Source organism: Hevea brasiliensis, chromosome 3 (genome assembly GCF_030052815.1).
Source record: "Hevea brasiliensis isolate MT/VB/25A 57/8 chromosome 3, ASM3005281v1, whole genome shotgun sequence".
NCBI lineage: Eukaryota > Viridiplantae > Streptophyta > Magnoliopsida > Malpighiales > Euphorbiaceae > Hevea > Hevea brasiliensis.
In genome coordinates, this window is record NC_079495.1 from 3,183,322 (window position 1) to 3,199,959 (window position 16,638).

General features: G+C 36.3%; 1 protein-coding gene across 7 annotated transcripts; it reads left to right on the forward strand.

Moving 5' to 3' along the window:
• Positions 1–11,331: 11,331 nt before the first annotated feature.
• Positions 11,332–16,321, forward strand: LOC110663709 (heat stress transcription factor A-6b). 7 transcript variants are annotated; one of them, XR_009147517.1, is made up of 6 exons: positions 11,335–12,247; positions 13,123–14,032; positions 14,530–14,607; positions 15,531–15,734; positions 15,867–15,996; positions 16,094–16,156. XR_009147517.1 is itself a non-coding variant. In XM_021823109.2 (4 exons), the coding sequence occupies exons 1-4, from the start codon at positions 11,681–11,683 to the stop codon at positions 15,902–15,904; spliced, it is 1,593 nt and encodes a 530-aa protein (XP_021678801.2). In that variant the 5' UTR covers positions 11,333–11,680; the 3' UTR covers positions 15,905–16,321. The 7 variants fall into 7 exon arrangements, 3 of the variants coding, with proteins under 3 accessions (XP_021678800.2, XP_021678801.2, XP_021678802.2); XR_002496586.2 differs by lacking the exon at positions 15,531–15,734 and having other exon boundaries at positions 11,333–12,247; positions 16,094–16,321; XR_002496587.2 differs by having other exon boundaries at positions 15,531–15,996; positions 16,094–16,321.
• Positions 16,322–16,638: the final 317 nt, after the last annotated feature.

Below are 16,638 nucleotides of genomic sequence, written 5' to 3' on the forward strand. Positions count from 1 at the left end.
ATTGAGTTTTGTCATCATCAAAAAGGGGGAGATTGTTGACCCCACAAGCTCAAAGGAGCATAGATTTTGATGATACCAAAACTCAACTAGAATCAAACTAACATTGTTTTAAGTGTTGTGTATCTCAAAGAAAAAGGACAAAAGGATTTCATGATGGATTCGTGCTTATGAAGAAAGGATGACATTCTAAGGATAACACAAGACGAAGCAAAAGAGATAAAAGAAGAAAAGGTTACCTTCCAAGGCTGTATTGGAAATCAGAATTGAAGGTACATATAGTATTAGAATTAGTTTTACTTCTTAGGATTACTTGTGAAAAGAATTGAGGAGTAAAAGTCAATGATCCTTATTTTCAATCCCTCAAATGATTTTTTCTTTGAAACATCATTATTATTGGCCTAAAAAGTGTTTGACTATGATTTGGTGTGAAGTTTTATAGTTTTGAAAGTTATGCAGAAAAGTTTTCCTGGTATGCTAACTGGTTTGCTACTTATTTTAGTACGCTAACTGGTTTGCTATTTTCTCAAGTACGCTAACTGTTTCAACTCTGCACAACATCGCAGAAAACGACAAAATAACGGCTATTTTCTTGAAATTCGTATCTGTAACGTTCAAATGAGTTCTGCAACGGTAAAAAACGTTCCAAAGCTATAAATACACCTTCCTTTGGCCATTTTGCACTTAATGAAAGTCCCTCTACTGTTCAAAATCTTTAAAGCTTTCATTCAAAGTGCTCAAAGTGATTTATTGCTCATCATTGGCTTATTTACTCAACTCTTCTTTATAGATTCTGTTGTAATTGAGTGAGAGTGAGTTTTTTAAACACATTATTATCATTTGTGAGAGGTCATTCAAGCACCTATTGAAGCTTGGTTGTGATAAGTGTTTGGGATAACACTTGGTAGAAGTGTGAAGCTACTTGTAAAAGCTTTGTTGAGAAGATTTGTAAAGGGCTTTGTCTCTTGCCTTGAAAAGAGAAGAATAGTGGAGTGAAGACTCAAAGTGGGATCTTTGAGAGAGTGGATGTAGGCTAGTTAAAGCGAACCACTATAAAAATTCGATGTTCATTTTCTCAACCCTTGCTCTTTACATTTTTGCAATTTAGCTTTATGATTGATATATTTTCTTGATATGAAAATTGATATCATATCTCGTTGATCTTCTTCTTGATCGAGAAAAAGCAGTTTCTTGCTAAATGCTTTTCGCTAACTTGTTGATATCTGATATATTCTGCTAGTTATACATTTGTCTTTGTCGGATAGGATTTACGGTATCTTGCTCACGATTCTTTGTGTTAAAAACGTATTCGATTCGATATATTTCTTGAATGCTTATATAGTGCATTATATCGATTATCACGATTGCATACAGCTTAACCTTGAGTCAACTTGTCAATAGAGCTATATTGTTAATTTTTCACATTAGTTAATTTAGTTGAACCTAGCTGCAATTTTCAAAGGTTTTAAGCAAGAACCGAAAATTGTTTTTAAAGTCCAATTCACCCCCCTCTTGGACATATTTTGGGACATCAATTTGGTATCAGAGCCTGTCTCTCTTGCTTAAGGATTAAACCCCTTAGAATGATCCACACACATGGCTAGTTCATCTAGAAATTCTGCTGGTATACCTGCCCCCTTAGCTGAAGGTTATTCCATCACTAGACCACCACTTTTTAATGGCACAAATTACTCCTTTTGGAAAACTAGAATGAGAAACTTTATACAATCTGTTGACATTGATGCTTGGAGAATAGTTAAAGATGGTCCTTATATTCCTTATAAAACCAGTGAAGGAACTGTACAAATTCCTAAAGCAGAAGTTGAATTTGATGATAATGATTGGAAGAAAATTTCTACAAATGCCAAGGCTATTAACATTCTTCATTGTGCTCTTGATATTAATGAGTATAATCATGTTTCAGGATGTCAAACTGCAAAAGAGATATGGGACAAACTAGAAGTCACATATGAAGGAACTGATGTGGTAAAAGAGTCAAAGGCAAACCTCCTCATCCGTGATTATGAATTATTTGAGATGAAACACGTGAAACTATTCTGAGATGAGTACAGATTCTGGACCTTGTAAATCTACTTAAAGCTCTTGGAAAGAGATTTGAAGAACAAGAACTTGTAAAGAAAATTCGAGGTCTCTTCCAAAGACGTGGGAAGCAAAAACTCATTATTCAAGACACCAAGGATTTGGAAAATACACCTATGATGAGCTGATTGGTTCTCTCATTGCACATGAGATGATTTATAAGAAAGATGAGAATGAAGGTGATCAAAAGAAAAAGAAAGGCATAGCTTTCATATCCGAAAAAGTAGATGAGAAAAAGAAAAATGTTGCTCTTAAAGCTGGTTCAAGTGATGATTCAAGTGCTTCAAGTGATGATGATGAAGATATGGCTATGATAGTCAAAAGATTCAAAAGAGCATTTAGAAAAGGTGGAAGCAAATACAAGAAGTTCACAAAGAAATATGCTCCAAAGACTCCAAATCATTCAAGTGAAATAGTTTGTTATGAGTGTAACAAACCAGGCCACATTAAGCCAAAATGTCCTACATTGAAGAAGAAAAACAAGTTCAGAAGGACAAAAGCAAAAAGGCAATGGCAGCAACTTGGAGTGACAGTGATTCTTCATCAAATGATGAAACAAGTGACAAAGAGGCTGCAAACACTTGTATGATGGCAATTGAAGAAAAAGGTGAAAGCTCACACATCGAAGATAGTGAAAATGAGGTAAATCTTGAACTTTCTAATGTTGATGAATTAGAACTTGCATTTGTGAAGACATATGATAAATATAGAACTTTTAAAAAGAAATGCAAAATTTTAGTTCATGAAAATTGTGCTTTAAGATCAGAAAATATTTCATTGAGTTTGGTTTCAAAGGAAAATGAATTTTATAAATCTCAAATGAAATTATTTAAGGAAGTTAATGATGAGCTTCAAAGATCAAAAGAAGTATGTGAACAACTTCTTGAGAAAAACAGAATTCTTGAGGAAAAAGTTGAATCTTTGACAAGAGATTTATCTAAATTTACAAAAGGAAAAGAAACACTTGATATACTTCTTGGGAATCAAAGATTTACAAATGAAAAATCTGGAATTGGATATGATGGATTTATGAAGTATGGAAAATACAAACAATTTTTTGTTAAAGCTACATCCTTTTCTCAACCAAGTATTACATGCTTTTATTGCAATCACAATGGTCATATGATTAATGCTTGTCCTATTAGGAAAGGAACCTTTAAGGCAAAGAAAGTATGGATGCCTAAAGGAACTTTACCTAATGTTACTAACATTCAAGGACCCAAAGTTGCTTGGGTACCTAAGAACAGTTAATCGATTTGTGTCCGCTAAGGAGTATGCTGGAAACAGAACATTGGTACATTGATAGTGGCTGCTCTAGGCACATGACAGGAAATAAAGGCAAGTTTTCCTCTCTTACTGTGAAATCTGGAGACACTACCTGTATGGTGAAGTGTGCGAGATATACACCGACCACAAGAGTTTAAAGTACATCTTCCAACAGAGGGATTTAAACTTGAGACAGAGGAGATGGATGGAGCTTCTGAAAGACTATGATTGCACCATCCAGTACCACCCTGGGAAGGCCAATGTTGTAGCAGATGCCTTGAGCAGAAAATCTTCTGGCAGTTTGGCGCACATTTCAGTAGAGAAGAGACCATTGATTCAGGAGGTACATGAGTTGATGGATCAAGGTTTAATCCTAGATCTTTCAGATGAGGGGGTATTGTTGGCTCACTTTTCAGTGAGGCCAGACTTGAGGGACAGAGTTAGAGTTTCCCAGCACAGAGACCAACAATTGATGAAGATCATAGAAAGAGTACAGCAAGGTGAAGGTGGTGAGTTTGGATTTGCCAATGATGGCGCCCTAGTGCAAGGTTCTAGGATATGTGTGCCCGATGTGGACAACCTCAGGAATGAAATCATGCGAGAGGCACACTACACACTGTACAGTGTCCACCCAGGTTCCACCAAGATGTACCATGATGTGAAAGATAGCTACTGGTGGAATGGTATGAAGAGAGACATAGCAAACTTTGTGTCCAAGTGCTTGACTTGTCAGAAGGTGAAGTTTGAACACCAGAGACCGTCAGGGAAGCTGCAAGAGCTCCCTATCCGTGAATGGAATTGGGAATTGATCTCTTTGGCTTTTGTGACTGGGTTGCCTCGTACAACGCGTGGTTATGATTCGATATGGGTAATTGTAGACCGCTTGACTAAATCAGCTCACTTCTTACCAGAAAGACTACATACTCGTGGGCACAAGATGCCCGGCTCTATATTCGAGAAATAGTCGATTGCATGGAGTTCCAGCTTCCATAATATCCGTGAGGGCCCGATTCACTTCTCGGTTTTGGAGAAAGTTGCAGGAGGCACTTGGCACATGATTGAACTTCAAGACGGCTTTCCACCCTCGCATGACATTTGACAAATTGAAAGGACAATCCAAACATCGGAAGACATGCTTCGCATGAGTGTCTTGGATTTTGGAGGTCAATGGGATGAGCAACTAGCTTTGGTGGAGTTTGCCTACAACAACAGCTTATCACTCCAAAGATAGGGATGGCACCCTATGAGGCATTATATGGAAGAAAGTGTAGGTCTCTCTGTGTTGGACAGAAATGGGGAAGCGAAGGTGCATGATGTAGACCTAATGCAAGACACTTGTAGATGGTTCCCTTAATCGTGAACGATCAAAACAAATTTTCGAGGCGTAAGAGTTATGCAGACCCCAGACGGAGGGATGTGGAGTTTGCAGTGGGCGACTATGTATTCCTGAAGGTTTCTCCAATGAAGGGAGTCATGAGATTTGGAAAGAAGGGCAAGTTGGCACCTCGGTATATCTTTTGAGGTTACTGATAGAGTTGGAGCAGTTGCCTACCGGTTGGAGCTACCACCCAACCTTTCTCACGTTCATCCCGTGTTTCACATCTCCATGCTCAGGAAATACATTCCAGATCCTTCTCATGTACTGCAGCCGGATGTGATAGAGCTAAAAGAGAACTTGACATTAGAAGAGCAGCCTGTAGCCATAGTGGACTACCAAGTGAGACAGCTGAGATCAAAACAGATTCCTATGGTTAAGGTTTTGTGAAAGAGTCAGTCAGTGGAAGAGTGCACCTGGGAGTCAGAACGGGACATGCGTAGCAAGTACCCTTATCTGTTCAATGTATAATCATGTGCTTTATTCTGCCTTGTGTAAAATTCGAAGACGAATTTTCTGTAAGGGGGGAAGAATGTAACACCCCAAAATTTTAAATTTTATGAGCATTTTTGATATTTTAATTTTATTTAAATTTTAAGAATTTTTTTGAGATTTTTCGGATTTTAAAAATCGGGTTCGATTTTCCAAAAATATAAATTTTGATAAATTTTAAAAATTTATTTAAAGACCACGTGGCAAAACTAAAAATATATTTGGAGTCTACGTATTTTTCTGAGTTTTCTGAAATTTTTTCAGAATTTTTGGACCTCGTTTTCGGTCCCAAGGCAGAGTAAAAATTCAAAATTTTGTATTCGATCGAATCGCCGAATCGAACCGAGGATCGGACCTGGCCGAATCGGACCGGTTTTCTTCTCTTTTCTTCTCCCTGCAAGGCCGACCTTCTCCTCTTCTCTCTCTCTTTTCTCTCTCCTCCCTCCTCCCCTTGCCGCGCCGCCGCCTCCCCTGCGTCCCCACCTCGGCCCTTCCCCACGGCCGGCCGCCGCCTGGAACGCCGGAAAACGGCCTTAGAACGGACGCGCAACGCGCGCGCGACTATTGGACTTCTCCGGCCAAAATCCGGCCGATCCGGCCACCAATTGGACCGGGTCTTGTGTCTAAAATCATCTACTCGGCGAAAGCTTTCCATAGACACCAAGAACGCCGAAATCCATCGAGCGCTTTGTCCAATTTTTACTCAGGAAGTTTTTAGCCCATTTCGACTTTTGGACTAGATTTCTCGAAAATCGTGAATCCCACGAGAAAACCTAGGGTACCAGCACGCTCCACTCGTCGAGAGCTTCGCGGCGACATAAATTTCAAATTTTTCCGACACCGTTTTTCGGTGGGTCCCACGGAACTTCGCAGTATTTTTTCGAGCCTTTAATGAGTTTAGAAAATTCTGAAAAATTTATGTACTAACCCCCGTGTTATGGGCTTCGTGTAGGTATCCTCGATTCACGGAAATTCGACAGTTGACCGGGTCTGCGAAATTCCGGCCAGACAGACCCGTTACCGGAAAAGTCTCCGAATTGGACCGAGGTTTTGGCTAGCCCCCCATTGTCAGACGTCCCGAGCGCGTTCCCGAAGTCGGAATTGGCAAAGGTAAACCCGAACCTTGCTTTTTCGTAATTTTCTAGTGCTTAAATAGGATTAAAAATCCATAAAATATTTGTGGTAGCTTAGAAAATTATGATTCTTTTTGCAATAGCTTAATAATATTGCTAAGGACCGCGGGGCAAAGTTTTAGAATTTTTAGAGCTTATTTGGGCAGTTTTTGCAAAAATGGTCAATTATAGGGACTAAATTGAAATTTTACATGTTGTGATGGATGATTGAATTGGTGGGCCCAGGAGGGGCTGTGTGATGTGATTGAGTTGTGGACATATGGATTGTGAATATAGAAGTGTGTTTTGAGCCCTTTTGCAGGTTGAGTAGGTCCTAAGTATAGGGGAGACTCTACCGGATTTTCGGCACGACTTAGGACGTATTGGTCTTTTTCTTTGTTTGTATTGAGTCAAATTTATTAAATGATTGTAATAAAATTGTCAGGTGAGCCAGGACAGCCTTCTTCCTCCGCCCAGCCGCCACAGTGATTGTCGTCAAGTCTGTGAGTAAAATATTAATTTTAATTGTAATTTCGATATTATTATATGTTCAGCATGCCCATGCATCACTTATATGCATATATTTATGTAGTTAAACTCTAGGCACGATTTATGTTGCATTGATAACTGTTAAAGTGCCATGAATGTTGTTGCGGTAATTTGGAGCAGTGTGCGTGCGTTGGCGTGCGTGTGATGTGGTGTGGACTATGGATAGGACGGGTAGTCACGGCTTGAGTTCTTCGCTGGGACCCTCGATTTGGTTATTAAGTGGAAGTCCGAGCTGAGTTCTTCGCTGACACCAGGTTGGATTTAAGAAAGCTGTATAGGGGATCAGCTCCCATATATTATGATTGATGTTACAAGGTGCGTGAGTGCTCCAAATTACCTTTTTGATGTTATGATGTGAAAATGTTGTGTATGTTGCATTTCACTCTACAGGGTGCATTAGTTTCAGATAGTTATAGAGATTATGATTAAAATTAATATTTTACTCTCTGAGTCGAACGCTCACTCCTGTTCAAAAATTTTTACAGGCCACAGGAGGATATTTTTGAGGTTAACCTGCTTTCTCCCTTGCAGGTCGATTACTTATGTTTGTATAACTGGTTAAATCTTAGAATTTTCGCATGTGTTAGAAATGTTTATTTGATTTGGGTCTGTAATCTAAATTATTATTTTGGACCTGTAAACTTAATATTCTATGCATGTTTGATGGATTGGATGAGGGAGCTGAGCTCCCATTTATTTTTATGCTGATGAGTATGTGGAGGGTGAGCTGAGCTCCCCAATTGAGTATTTATTGTGTTTACAGGTCGGGTGAGTCGAAAACTCCCCGTTGGAAAGTCCATTTTATGGCCGGACTCTGTCCGTTTGTTTTCTTGAATTTGGGCCCAAATGGGCCTTAGAGTTGGGTTAATGAACAGTTAGGCTTACTACGGGCCTCGGGGGCTTTAGGCTGGCCCAGGTCCTAGTGCCGGTCCGGCCCATAGGTTGGGTCGTGACAAAGGAGGTGGTACTTAAGTGAGACCATTGTGATTCCACCATCTTTCCTGGGCATTACCTAATGCATTTTATATAATTCTAATGGATGATATTTCGCCTCACACCCCCCTCCTACAATATATATATATACAAACACACACACAATAAGCCCTTCCAATGAATACCTTAGAATTCTTATTAAGGCCTTGTTTGGTTGGAATAATGAGACTAAATAAGTATTAACTTTTTGAGAAGTGTAAAAAAAGGGTCTTGTTTAGTTGGCATTATCAAACTAACTTTTCAAGAAGTAGGGCATTTTACTTTTCTTGTGTGAGTGAACTATCTTGTTTAGGTGAGACATGGCAAGTTGTATTTCTTTAGTTAAGGTAATGTAATTTATCAATTTATCTTTTAAACTTGTTACATTTTAAATTATATTATGATTATCATTATTTTTTGTAATGTAGGATTAAACTATTTTCTGAAAAGTTAATTTGTATACTAATATATTTATATCATACTTTCTATGAAATAAGTTATTTGAAAATGCTGTTAAAAAAAATTCTTTGGAAGTGTACTACCTAAAAAGTATATGCTTCTTGGGGAATAGATGCATCTTAGGAAATAGAGTATTTTGGATCAAATAAGGCCTAAAATTGTCCTCTACATTAAATCATCTTAAGTTAATGGGAAGTATTAAATAGTCGACTAAGTGTATTAAATATCAAGATGTTCGAGGAACTCCTATTTAGACAATGTGCTAACATGCCGCTATAGTGAGACACCAATCTCCAAATAACAAGTAATCGTCATTGACACCCAACGAATAAAGGCAATAATTAGTCAATTATTAAATACATCGAAAGCACTAAAAAAATAGTGCTCACTCTATATCACATGAAAGTAGGCTCTCTTTATAAGAGGGAGAGTGAGTTTCACATGACTGTGAGAAATAGTGCATGTGCTTAAGGTTCACCTAATAATTTCTCACAACAATTAGCTTTTTATAAGTGCAACACATTAGACTTCTATTCGGTATATGTGCCGATTCAATAATATGTCCTACTTGTCTACTTGCTTCTATTCAGTATATGTGCCGATTCAATAATATGTCCTACTTGTCTACTTGCTTTGACAGGCTTATTGGCAACTCCCCATTGGACAGTGTCACCATATAACCCTTTGTGGGTATCAATTATATAACATTTTAGGACTCTTTAATTTTCAACATTTACTCTCCGATTTTATTCATTTTTTAAATATTGCCACTAACTAAAGTATCAAAATGCCAAGGAAGGGAGCTACATATAGGTTACATTTAGTAAAACGTAATATAATACAATGTAATTAATTATGTGATGCAATCAAAGTTATAACGTAATGTAATTGTCATTAAATTTTTAAGTTTGATTACAAAACAAAAATGTAAGTAATATAATACAATGATAATTTTGATTTTAATTTTTAATTTATTTATTATGTTGATAATAAGTAATAGTGATTATAAGGATGGATAGTCAAATAATAATAATAACTAAGTGGTGGTAGTAGTAGCAACGTGAGGAAGTGATAGTGATAGTAGCTAGGTGGTGATAGAGGTTACAATAATTAAATGGTGATAGTAAAACGATGGTAGTAATAGAGTAATAGTAGTGATAATGGTGGTGGAGAGAAGGTGGTGTAGTGGTGGTAATAGCAATGTGACTAAGTAGTGGTGATGGTAGTGTTAATAACAAATAAAATAAAATAAAATAAATAATTATGATTATATTTATTTTTATATATAATGATTATTATGTTATTTTAAACATAATTATTATATTATATAATTATTATTTTATTATATCAAAATTATTTTATATTAGTAAACAATGTAATTAAATATATAATGTATAATGTAATCAAATATAAAATATAATATAATATAATCACAGTTATATTGTAAAAGTCATACCAAACATAATATTAATTTTTTTTACCAAACATAATATTAATTTTCTTTGACTATTTTTTTATATGATTTTTTTATCTACTCATAAAGGCCATTCGTCCTACACCAACTAATGGTTGCCTGAACCCACTCTCAATTACAATCTACGTGGTACTCATACGAGGACTCACTTCATCACACAACTATCAAAATTCAACTAATTACTAACCAAAATCTTTTATATTATAATGTAGTCGCAAAAAAATTATAAAATTTTGTTAAAAAAAAATTGATGCATGATAATATGGATATCAACTTATATATTAGCATTTGTATGAAATAAATAAAAATTCAACAATAATTGAATTTTATTAAAAAATTAAATAATTAAAATACATAAATAATTTGTAAATTTTGGTAGTTTAGTATTTTTAGTTTTTATTCATTATTTTTCTATTTTAATGATTATTTATATTAAATTTACGCAATTGTATTTTTCATTTTATTTTAATTTTAAGATAAAAATAAGAATTATAAATAATTATTATATTCTGAATAAGATAAATAAAATATTAAAATTAGCCCCTCCAAGAAAATATTATAGACTCATCCTTGTCGACGGGCTGGTCGAAAGGAAGGCGCTCAGTCTGGCTCAAAAGTATGAAGTTTAAGCTTTGTACTTTCAGCAATGCTATTAAACTTGATTCGGATGTTGATCCGTAAAGAGGTTGGGTGAATGAGTTAGAGCGTCATTAAAAATTAATTAAATATAATATTTATTAATATAAATAAATAAAATTAATTAATTAAATTTTAATTATTTAAAATAAAAATTTAATATTTATTAAATTATATTTAATAAATTTTAATAATATTTTTAAATTTTATATAAAAATATTAAATAATATAAAATATAATTTTTTTATAAAGTATAAAAATTTTAATAAATGTATAATTCTTTTTTTAATATTTATAAAATATTAAATATATATTAACAAGTAAATATATTAAAATAAAAAAGACAATTATCATTCTAATTGAACTGATTTTGATTTTAAAATTTTTTTTGTGAAATTTTAAGTTTTATTCTTTATATTAATATTAAAAAAAAAAATTTTATTAAATAATTAATTTAATAACTATAGCTTTTTAGGATAGAAAAAGAGCTTTTAGTAAGCAGTGATGCATATAGGATTCAACTTTGGTCATCAACAGTGTATGTGCAATTAAGAAGCCCGTTTAATTATTTTAAAAAATTATTTTATTATTTAATTTTTTTTTAAAAAATATATTAAATTTAATTTTAAATTATATTAAAATTTTTTTAAATATAATTTTAATGACTAAGAAGGTTTTTTGCAATTAAATAAAGAAATATCTACGCAAATGGTCTACAACTAGAGAGCCATTGTACGGCCATAATCTTTCGACGTGACTCGGATTAAAATCTAACTGTCCACTGACATACCTTAGCTACCAAGTATTATTGACCATTAGATAGAATTAGGAAAAAAAAAATTATAAAATAATTAAATATCTACTCTTCCAAGTGGAGTAGTGGACCCCACTTGTCTCCTCTTCTGTGACTCTCAACCAACCACAAACCTTTCTCTCATGCAACGGCGTAACTGCCAGGAAGATGCCCAACTTTTTACGTCGGTTAACCTCTTTCCAGGACTAACACTGGCAGTTAACCCCACCGGCCCTGAAAAACTCCAAATGGCTCGCAAAAGTTATGGCCGTGGCCGACGAAGAAGACTCGATCTCTCACCGCCTCTCTTGAGATTTTTATTGAACAGTTTGTCGGCGAAACCTTTAAAAACCCATTTTACCCCGCATTTCTCACCGTCCAAGCCTTACCTTGTATCGCCTTGTTTTCTCTCTCGAAACCGGAATTAGTACCCATCGATCCTTGTACCTTAACAAATGAACCCAGAAGACCAAAAATCCTCAAAATCGCCCCTTAAGCCTTCCCATTCATCTTCCACAACGGAGCCGGAGACGACGCCGTCCTTGTTACAGCCATTGATGGGTTCTCAACTGTTCCCTCCTGGGTCTTTGAGTATGGAGGATATGAGCTACTCTGGGTCTCCTTTATCTGCGTCACTCCCTTCTCCTTTAGAGGAGTTTGGAGCATTCTCTGCTATAGAACAATCAGTTTATTCTCCTTCAGAGATGTGTGAATTCGGAGCAAATCCTCTATCTGAAAGGTCTCCTACTAGACCGTCTTGTGGAGGATATACAGCTGATGACTCGGAGGAGAACATTGGAGTGCCGCAGCCTCTTGCGAGTTTACAGGAGAATCCAATACCGCCGTTTCTGTCGAAAACTTATGATCTCGTGAATGATCAGACGCTGGACCCCATTATCTCGTGGGGAAACACGGGGGAGAGCTTCGTGGTTTGGGACCCGGTGGAATTCGCTAGGGTCATACTGCCTCGGAATTTCAAGCACAACAATTTCTCCAGTTTTGTTCGGCAACTTAATACTTATGTAGGTATTACTGCCTCCATTGGCTGATTTGTTCTTTCCTTGCTGGATATTTGTTCTTTCTCTGTATTCTTTTTGTTGATGTTTCAATTGATGCTTAAATTGTAATTGTATCTGACATTTGTTCAATATTGTAGATGTAGCTGAGGAAAATTTTTTGTGCTAAGGTTCCGGCAATGTATATACGTGTCTGAGGTTGCCGAAATTTAATTGATGGATCCTTAAGTGTTGATAATTTGCTCAATACTACGCTGTGGAGGGATCTAATTGAATGTATTTGAAATTTATTATTTTGCATTGGGACTATGGAATTTTGTAAATTTTTGTGGTTTGTGTCGGTAAATTTTCTTGTAATTTTCGGTGTAATTGTAATGGATTGATTTGTATCGGAGCAAATTGTAATGGTTATTGGAGTTACTTTAGAATTGTAATGTTGAGGCAGAATCATCTATGGATAAGGCTTGTATGCTCCTTTATGAAATGGATATGGTAGATTTAAGAAGGTTCTGCCTTCAGATGATAGTTATATCTGAGGTTTTGATCTTCATAGTGCCAATGAAAAGGACATCCTTCCCCTCTGAGCGTGTATTGGAGTGGGGAGTTACATCTTGTGCAGGTAGAATTTAAGGCTCTCTGGTGGATCATATTTTATTACTGTTTGCCAGTTTGTTAAAACTCTTCTATTTTCTGCATGTTATGAAAATCTAGTTCCGTGTGACATCTAACTAACGCAGGTCAGCTCTTTGTGCATGAAAGTGACAGCTTCCATTTTTCTTGCATGAAGCACGTTTATTTGAATCAAATGTATCTACGCTTTATTTTATGGACTTCTGTTTTTTCTCCATTCATTCATGAAGAACTTTGGATAATGTGTTCAGGGGTTCCGCAAGATTGATAGTGATAAGTGGGAATTCGCCAATGAAGCTTTCCGGCGAGGTGAGAGGCATCTGTTGAAGAATATACAGAGGCGCAAGTCACCCCAATCCCAGCAGGTTGGTAGCTACACTGGGCCTTCTACTGAAGTAGGAAAGTCAGAACTGGAAAGTGAAGTAGAAAGATTGAGGAAAGAGAGGAGCATGATGATGCAAGAGGTTGTAGAACTGCAGCAGCAGCAGCATGGAGCTGTTCATCATATAGAAGCAGTGAATCAAAGGCTTCAGGGAGCAGAGCAGAGGCAGAAGCAGATGATTTCATTCCTGGCAAGGTTGTTCCAGAATCCATCGTTCTTGGCCCGCCTTAGGCAAAATAAGAAACAGGGAGATATTGGTTCATCAAGGATGAAGAAGAAGTTTGTCAAGCACAAGCAACATGAGCCAGGTCAATCTGAATCACCTGTGGAAGGGCAGATTGTGAATTACAGACCAGAGTGGACAAATTTCTCATCATCCACTGTAGTCCCAACTCTAAACCTTGTTCCTGTTGAACAATCTCCTGACTACATCTTACGAGAGATGGTAGAAATGGGTCAAGATGCTGAAGCCATGGCTTTTCAAATTGAGAATGTTCCACCAGATGAGTTTGCCATATCAGATGAACTAGCAATGGCACAAGGATTTATCAAAAGCCCGCAGCAGTTTCAAGAAGGCACCTCAAACTTGGGAAGTGAAGATCCCCAGATTACAGGAAAGAATGTTATCAGTACAGAACAAGAAGTTGCTCCTGAATATTTGGATTCATTCCCTGAGGATTTGGCAGTACAGAAGAATCTTCCAGAATTTTCATCTACTGGGATTGAAGGCATTGTGAAACAAGAGGATGTATGGAGCGTGGGATTCGACAACCAAGCTGGTATGTCTAGTTCTAACCAAGAGTTATGGGGTAATCTTGCCAACTATGATGTGCCAGAGTTAGGATCAACCTGTAGTTTTTCAGATATCTGGGATTTAGGTTCTGCACAAGTGGCAGGAAGTTCAGGCGTTCAGAAGTGGTTGGCTGATGAAAACCTTGTTGATGAACCTGAGAGTCATGCTGGCCAGCCAAAACATGATATATCAAACAATATAGATCCATAGGGCTTCATTTGCTTCAGCACATGGTGCCCTTGTGGATTCTTCATTCTTTTTTACATAGGGCCTATCAGTTGAATGTTATATGCATAATATTTGATCGAATACCAGCTCCTGTTCTTTAGTGACCTTTCAAATTTCATTCTTTCTAAGGTTCAATTAGTTTTTCTTATCAGCTGATTTATGCACCTATATCACATGGTTGATTTGAATTATGTTAATAGCTTGTCAGATTTGCAGTTCTTGCTAACAGATACTTTTGAGTTATAAACATTGCAGGTGCAATCATTGGGATGGAGCATCATACTTCTGTTGGATTGGTGCTGTATTCTAGATGTCCTGGCATGAATGCTTCTGGTAAGTTCTGATAATTATTCTTGTTCTGTGGATTTTTTTTTCTTACTAGTTAGTGGCATGCATGAGTGGACAAGGACTGTGATTCACGCTGCTGAGTGTTGCATATTCTGTCTGTCTACATGGCTATTATGTCCTTTGTATATCTTTTCTGTAATTATGCTGTCAGATATATATATGATCTTTATAGAGCCACTGAAGGTGCTTGGATGTGAAGTTTAGCTTCTTTTAGAATGAGAGAGGAGCAAAATAAAGTGATAAAGCAAGCTTTCTCCATATACAAAGATGATAAGGGGAGCTCCCTTTAAAATGGAAGAACCTCAAAGCAAGCATTGTTTTTCTCGTCATGCAAAAAATGATAAATTAACATTCAGGGAAACATCTCAACTTCTGGCTTTTTATCCTTATAAATTATTTTCACTTCCCAGGCAAAGTAGTCTCTTTCAGGTGAGTCTTGCATTAGAAAAAGGGTGTGACAAGAATGTAGTGGATGATTAGATTAGAGAGAGAGGACTTGGTGGCTGTTTAAATTTATGTATGCACCATTCGCAGCAAAAATCTGAAATGCCAGATTTCTGGGACATAAATCTTCTAACCCGTTTTGCATTTTAGTGCTATTCAAAGTGTAAATATTCATCCTCCATCTAAGCCGTAGAGACAGGCAGAATGTATATCAAATGTGCTGTCCTTGAAATATTTATAACAATATCTTCATTTTCTTAAGTTGTTGCGTAACTCTTAGGGGGATGCAGACATATTTTCTTGGGCAGTTGCTCGATATGTTCTCAATGTGCAGAAAAGTTATGAAAGTTCTAGGGCTGTCATGTGATGCTGTGTTTGCTAACATCCTAGTCCTCTGCAGTGAGAATTGCCTCAGCAACTTGTGTACCTAACAGTGAATACATTTACTTTTTGGCTTATTGCAGATGTTGAAGAATTCTTGCCATTTATTTAACCAGTTTATGGTGCAGAGCAAGTATTTTAGCTAAATTAGATGCATATTTTCTTATTTAGCAAAGTTTCTGAACCTGCCACTCAGCCAATACCTACGTGGCACAATTTTGAGCTGCAGTTACTAATGCATTGGTCCGAGTTTAGGATCATAATTATTTTAGCTGTGTCAACTACTGGTGTGTTAGACCTCCTCCTCTTCTTCTTGCCCCCTCGTTTCTTGTTCAGTTTCTAAGTTGCTAACATCTGGACTGAGCTACATTTCTTTGGCATGCATCCTGCTAAATTGGAACTTCACTTTGAGCAAGAAGGCATCTGTGAAATTGTTGATATACAGCAGAATAGTTGAGGAAGCTTCCCTTATGCATCTTTGCAGCGAGATGCCTTGTGAGCACAGTGAGAAATTGGAACAAGAACTTCCTTGAACATGTTTGACAAAGGGTGATCTCTTTACCTTATTTTGAGGGGGAAATAAAACTTCTTACCCTGTGTTATTGAGAGAATTGTAACACTAGTCCCCCTTTGCCTTTGTAACCAGGTTTGATCTTGGAGAGCATAATTGCCAGGGGAGGAAATCTATTTGGCTGTACTAAACTTCTTACCCCGTTGTCTACTAAGTCATTTTAGATGGTTTAGCTTAGGTATTCACGGTTTTAGTTGGTATTTTGAGGTGTTATTTATATGTATTAATGACTTTACATCTGTAACATAATCAGCCCCTGGTAATTCAAGTTATATTAATAGCAAATGGTAGCAATTTTTTTTAGTTCCTCTATATATCGAGTACTATGGCATCAGTGAAAAATTGAATTATCAAAGGTGGTCCATAAATTAAAAATGGTAAAGATCACATAATGAAGAACATAATACATTGTCGCACAATTAAATTTTATACATTTTCGACGAGGTCTCAAATTTATCCTACTGAATGGATCACAATTTTAAAAAAGAAAATTAGGGTTCATATGGAGGTTTTAGAATTAAAATAACACATATGATCAGCTTAATATTAGGAAAATCTCAGTGATAAGACACTATTGATAAAAGAATTTGTAAATCTCTCAGAAGGGATATGGATGATGA